The sequence below is a fragment of the Coenobita brevimanus genome, chromosome 35 (assembly GCF_032717465.1).
Source record: "Coenobita brevimanus isolate Jiangsu-jjx chromosome 35, ASM3271746v2, whole genome shotgun sequence".
Classification (NCBI taxonomy): domain Eukaryota; kingdom Metazoa; phylum Arthropoda; class Malacostraca; order Decapoda; family Coenobitidae; genus Coenobita; species Coenobita brevimanus.
In genome coordinates this window covers 4,246,431-4,253,427 of record NC_136988.1, presented here as the reverse complement: position 1 = coordinate 4,253,427, position 6,997 = coordinate 4,246,431, and the positions used below count along the sequence as shown (strand labels likewise).

At 45.3% G+C, this 6,997-nt stretch overlaps 1 protein-coding gene across 1 annotated transcript; it reads left to right on the top strand.

Annotated features, from left to right (window-relative positions):
• Positions 1–685: 685 nt before the first annotated feature.
• LOC145396227 (uncharacterized) lies at positions 686–3,610 on the top strand. The gene has a single exon (XM_080269660.1). The coding sequence runs from the start codon at positions 686–688 to the stop codon at positions 3,608–3,610; it is 2,925 nt and encodes a 974-aa protein (XP_080125786.1).
• The last annotated feature ends 3,387 nt before the right edge of the window (positions 3,611–6,997 follow it).

The following is a 6,997-nucleotide window of genomic DNA, read 5'->3' as shown; positions in this document are numbered from 1 at the left end:
GCTGGACAAGGTGGAGTTGGTGTGCAGTCTACGAAGTACGTGGGATTTCGGAATTGCACAACATCGTCCCGCTAAGGCTTACTGGCGGAGCATTTGCGGTTTACCAGCAGTTGAGCAGTACCGACCGACTTATCTACAAGAAGATTAAAGAGGCGCTTGTTTCTGCATTTGCAGTCGACCAGTTTCGTGCTTATGAGCAATTCATCACTCGAAAGTTGGGCGATGGTGAACCAGTGGATGTGTACCTTGCTGATTTGCGCCGTCTGGCAGGGTTGTTTGGAGGTATGCCTGACACCAGCCTTGCTTGTGCCTTTGTGACGGGTCTACCTGATACTGTCCGCCGTACCTTACGAGCTGGTTCACGCATTGAGGCAATGGATATTGGCCAGATTTTGAAAAGAGCTCGTGCTGTGTTGGCGGATGAGCATGTTGGCGCAGTTGTGGCAGGAGCTGCGTTTAGACCTGCACATTCTGAGGGTGAGACAGCATCTGTAGCCTGCCGAAGTTGTGGACAGCCTAATCATTATGCCCGTGACTGCTTGGCCAGGCGTGAACGACGTAGGAGTGGGCACAGCAACTACCGATGTTTCCGCTGTGGCGGCCGGGGACACATTGCTTCAGCATGCTCGGGAAACTTCACTGGAGAGATGGTGTCAGCGCCAGCTTCCTCTCCAACGCAGCAGTGATGGGCGCTCTGCCACAAACTCGGTTGGTTGTAGATGGTGTGAGTTGCGACACACTAGTGGACACCGGTTGTACGAAGAGCATTGCACATGTGTCGGTGTGTTCCAATTGGACGAAAAATAAATTGAGTGTGACAACGATGAGCGGTGAGCAATATTTGTGTGAAGGATCGGGTGTGGTATGCGTCCAGCTGCCGTCTGGGGCTGTGTCACCTGTGGAGGTGTTGGTGGTGTCCACTAGGCCACTGAACTTCAGCTTCATCCTTGGTATGAATGGCATACGTGCTTTCAAGGGGGTAACCGTACGAGCACCTAATGATGTTAAGTTTGGTGTTGATGAATCTGTGCAGTCTGTTATGGTGGCAGCACCAACAGACCACATCATTGATGAGAGGGATTTTACAGTGACTTATGAGGCAGCAACAAAGAAGTGGACAGTGTCTTGGAAGTGGTGTAATAACTCAGAAAACCCATGTCTTGTGAATACTACTACAGAGTACCGGATTCAGCCTGATGTTCGTGATGAATATGAGCGTGAACTGTTGCAGTGGATTGAGGATGGTTGGTTAATCCCCTACGATGAGACACTTCATGGACCAGCTAAGGGGACAATTCCACTAATGGCTGTTATCCAACAGAATAAGGGAAGTAAGGTACGCCCTGTGCTCGACTTTCGGGAGCTGAATTCCTATCTTAATCCACACACAGCCGACGCAGACATATGCTGCGAGAAGATAAGAGAGTGGCGTCGCTGTGGACAAGATGTTGGACTCATAGACCTGCGTAAGGCCTACCTTCAAATTCATGTGGACAGTGCATTGTGGCCATACCAGACTGTTGTGTTTAAGGGACAAAGGTACTGTCTGACGAAATTGGGATTTGGGTTAAGCATTGCGCCCTTAGTTATGAAACGAGTCTTGAGCGCTGCACTGAGCTGGGACGAAAGAGTTAATCAAGTTACTTCTCCATACTTAGATGACATACTGGTGGATCAGAGAATAGCGTCTGCAGCTGATGTGGAAACCCATCTCAATCATTATGGTCTGGTCTGCAAGGCGGCTGAGCAGGTATCCAAGGGAGCCAGAGTTTTGGGTATGAGGGTCTGGGGGGAGCGACAGGGTCTCTTCTGGCGACGGGATAACTACGTCGGTGAGATTCCTAAGAAGATTACGAGACGTTCGGTGTTTTCCTTGTGTGGGCGCCTCACAGGCCATTTGCCCGTTTGTGGATGGTTACGGGTGGCAGCTTCATATCTGAAAAGGAGAGCCAATGCACTCACTACCTCTTGGGACACTGAAATCGATGATGCGGAGTTACATTCTATGCTTGTTGAAACTGTACAGCGAGTGAAATCTGCGGATCCAGCTCATGGCCGTTGGGATATTAGTGGTAGTGAAGCTGTCGTGTGGGTGGACGCCAGTTCACTTGCTATTGGAGCCATGTTGGTGGTGGATGGCTATGTAGTTGAAGATGCTTCCTGGCTGCGGCAAGATGAGTGTTCCCACATCAATTTGGCTGAATTGGATGCTGTACTACGGGGTGTGAATTTGGCTGTCGCCTGGAAGATGGTAAAGGTTTGCCTGATGACAGATTCGAGGACAGTGTATCACTGGGTCACGGATTCGCTGACAGGAAGATCACGTTTGAAAACGAAGGCTGCCAGTGAAATGCTGATTCGACGGCGTCTGGAAACTATAAGGAATGTGGTTTCTGAGTATGGCGTGCAATTGGAAGTGAAGTTTGTTACCTCTGCTGAGAATAAGGCTGACGCACTAACCAGGGTGCCAAGCAAGTGGTTGTCCCCTCCGCGTGCCCAACTAGTGTGTGGGGCTATTACATCGACCTCACAGGATGACATCTCTAACATCCACATAACTTGCGGGCACCCAGGCATCAGGCGCACGCTGTACTTTTGCCACCGTCTTTTCCCAATGACTACTAAACGACAAGTGCTTGACATCGTCCGTCAGTGTAAGGAATGTCAATCAATCGACCCTGCACCTGTGAAGTGGCAAAAGGGGATGCTGGGAGTCTCGGTTTGCTGGGATAGGGTAGGCATGGACGTTTGTCACATCCAAGATCAACACTACCTAACCTTGGTTGATTGTGGTCCATCGCGGTATGCTATCTGGAGGAGACTACGTCGGCAAGATACTGCGTGTGTGGTTGAACAACTGGAATCTGTCTTTTATGAACGTGGGGCACCAAAGGAACTATTGACGGACAACGCCACCAGCTTTAGCAGTTCAACATTCCGTGAGTTTGCAAGTCGCTGGGGAATGAGACTTGTATATCGCTGTGCATACGTTCCTTCAGGCAATGGAATCGTTGAACGTTGTCATCGTACAGTGAAGACAATTGCAGCCCGGAAAGGTTGTTCTATAGCCGAGGCAGTCTATCGCTACAATGTGATGCCACGAAGCAATGACCCATCCTCCACTCCAGCAAATCAGTTATTCAAATATGAAGTGCGATTGCTCGGAATTGACGGTGTGGGAGATTGTGAGCAGCCGGAGTACCTGCAACATCCCTTCAAAGTTGGTCACAGAGTGTGGGTACGTCATCCTACCAGAAGATGCAACATTCAAAGCACTGTTGGAGTCGTTACAGACATACTTTCTGCACAGAGTGTTGAGGTTGATGGAGTGCCTCGGCATGTGCGTGACTTGCGATTGGTGACAGCACAGTTACCGCAGAGAGAGGAACGAGAAGAGCAACAGGAAGTTCAGGATTCCTGGATTGACAACGAGGACGACAGCCTGGTGATACGTCTACCTGCCAATATAGATGAACTGGAGGAATCGGCCAGGGAAGGATCGAGTGACTCTGATGAAAGCAGGGGAGAGAGCCCAGGACGACCGATGCCACGGAGAGGATCAAGGGAACGTCACCCAGTTCGCCTGTTTCAGTATAGTGATCTCCCTTAGGATCAGGGGGGAGTGTTGTGTGAGATTTAATAAAGTTAGTGTGTGTATGTGTATTGCCGTTAGCCGTTATATATTATGGTTGTTATGCATTTTGTAGTTCTTTGATGATATGTAATTGTATAGAGTTTGTTAGCGATGAAACCTTGAAGTATTTCGATTCATGATTTTTGTTCGAATCAGTTTTTCGGAATTAACATCTGCTAGTGCCCTCGCCAAGTCAGGGAGTTCACGCTGTTGGCTTGAGCAGAGAGGTAATCACTTGTACCGAGACTATCCTGACTTTTTTCTGTGTGAATAAGAGCTGACAAGACCTCTGCTATTTTTATGAAATCCTACACCAATACACTAATGATGTCTCAAATAAACAAATAGCCTACATCAAATATGGCTGATTCATGATATGATTGCATTGCTATTATTGTATCAGAAATATAGCTACAATGACGGCACTTGTAATTCCTGCAAATATGTTACAGTTGTTACAATTATGTAACTACAAACACTAGCATTACTGCACTTATGTTACAACTACTACAGTTATGGAGCTACAAACACTAGCATTACAGTAATTATATTACAGTTGCTACAGTTCTGTAACTACAGTTTGTTACAACCACATTTTGTGACAGTTGCATTAACACAATGTAAATACAATTTTATTGCAACCACAGTTATGTAACAGTTTCATTGACACGATGTAACTAGAATATCATTGCAACAACAGTTATGTTACAGTTGCATTAACAAGATGTAACTACAGTCTTATTACAACCACAATTGTGTAACAGTTGCATTAACACAATGTCATGTTACAGTCACACTTGCGTAACAGTTGCATTTCCGCATTGTAACGACAATTGCATTAACACGATGTAACTACAGTCATGATAAAATATTTTCTCAGTTATGTTACTCTTACAGTATTATGTATTTCACTATATTAGCTTGCAAGTTGATTGTAATGTTAATATAATATGCATTAATATATTATGACAATATTCACTGTCGTTGATAAGACAGCTTTGCGTGACCGAGCGATATGTAGGCATTATATGCTTTGACAAAATACTATATGTAATTACAGTATGTAACTATATAGCTGTAGGTAACAATATGTATAACAGGTAATTTAATCTCAAGTTCTCCAGGAAGCGACAACTACACATCCCCTTGCCTAGACTACTCAAAAATGCCAAACATCTCCGATCATGTGCCAGAGACATGACCGATACACACACACACACACACACACGCAAATGCCCCACACTCTTTAGCTGGAAGCTAGAGGGGGATATAAGTCTGATATCACATGGAAAGTTAGAGAACCAGAGACAGCCAGGAGAGAAGGAAGGAGAACAAGAGAGACGAACAGGAGAGTAGAGAGATTCCCAGAGAGCAATAGGGTGTACGAGAGTGAGGGTGAAGTAGCAGGACCGCAGCTAGCACAAACTACTATTAACCATACATGGGTCACGCCAAACTCTTAACTTTTATTCAAGTAACTCTTGCAATAAACTCCATCAACCCCAATATGCCTGTTTCATCATCCCACTCATATACAGAGAGAGAGAGAGAGAGAGAGAGACCCTGTGGTACAGTGGTAGAGTATGCGTCTTGCACGCTGGTGGACGCGGGTTCGCCTCCCGCCAGGGTTGTAAAAACTTTGGGAAGCGTTCACCGAGCCACTTACTGCTTTGGTAGACATAAGGGGTGCTGTGGTTGAACCAGTGTAGCATACTAGTATACTTGGACCCAGCCAGCTTAAGGCAGGCCAATTACATTAGGTTCACAGACTGCACACACATCCAAAGCCACTCCATCATTACAATCACACTCACAAACACTTCTTACCCTACATACAGTCACTACTAGACAGCCTAAGCCACTGGGTAGAGATACATTGGCTGTATCGTCCCTGTTGCGGTGAGGATAGGCCGGTCATGCAGTGGACACTCAACGACTGATGATAGAGAGAGAGAGAGATTAAGATGCCGGATTTGCCAGTTAGATTGTTCTGGAGAATTCTCAATGTTTCTCATACTGTGGTTTCAGTTATGCATCACAGTTGCCAGCTAGTCTGCTATTGTGAGCGTAGTTAGTTCATAAGGTGTACATTAATTTTTGTGCTCTTTTTCTCAAAAATGTTTTATTTATGTGACTGCTTGTTGAATTATGGAAGTTAATTTAAGTTTGTATGGTTTTTTTTTAAATAATGAATGGAGGAAGGAAAAACAAAGGAAAAAAATAAGTCCATGTGCCTAAAGGCATCCTCCATTCATAAAATACTTATAACAATTGGATTTAAAATCGAGAGGATTAAATGTATGTGGGAAGCAACTCCCAGGAAGTGAATTCCAGAGAGTAGTAGTTCTGGGAATAAATGAATTTTGATAAGCAGAGGTTCTGCATTGTGGGGCAGAGAGGGTGAGTTCATGGGCACTCCCAGCTGCCCGGGTATTTCAGGAGAAAATGTGAAGGGGAGGCACAATTGAAGCCAGTTCGTTAGAGCACTTACGGTATAAATATCGATAAAATAGTGCTAAAGAAGCAACATCTCTACGTACTGATAACAGAGGAAGGTCCTGTGTTATGTCAGGATTATTGATTATTCTAACGGCTTTATTTTGAATTTTGTCCAACTGCCTCAATGCAACCACTCCACATCCACTCCACAGTGGTGAACTGTATTCGATCTGAGAACGCACATGACTTTTGTATATTGTGGCCATCTGCTCGTCAGTGAGGAACTCACGAACTCTGTACATAAGTCCCTGTTTATTAGAAGCATTTTTAACAAGGGATTTAACATAAGCTGCTAAATAATTTAGAGTGTTATGCGGTGTAAGAAAACTCTGGCATGTTTTGGATGTCTCCAATTTGGTAACTGTTGTAACTGTTGTGCCCTTCAGGAATGCACAAGAAATTTGGAGAAGTGTAGAACACCTTAGAGTATAGGAAGCTGATATAAGGATGGGGAAGAGACTAGAGCAGTTTCAGTTGGTTTTCAGTTCAGTCTGAGTGTGGATAAGTGTCACTGTAGTTAGTGAAGATTATCTCCAGTACTTGTGAAAATAGTGAAGTCTTGTTGGCAAATAGTGAAGTGTTATTGCAGTTTGTGTATCACTGGTGCTTGTAAGAACAGTGAAGTGAAGTTGGCAAGCATTAAGTAAACTTATTTGGAAAATACAGCGAACTTTAAAATCTATCTGTCTATTGTCAGACGCCTCAATCCCGTTTGGGGTGGCCACAAACAAATCGGCTCCACGTCGCCCTGTCCCCCGCCATTTCACTGCCCTGCTCCCAACTCATCCCCCTCTCTCATATACCTCTCCACCCCATCCCTCCATCTCATCCTCGGCCTCCCCCTCCCTCTTCCCCCCTCCACCT

What these genes read in the sequence shown, in the direction of transcription:
- LOC145396227 (XM_080269660.1), top strand. Translation starts at nt 686, where the DNA reads ATGGGCGCTCTGCCACAAACTCGGTTGGTTGTAGATGGTGTGAGTTGC.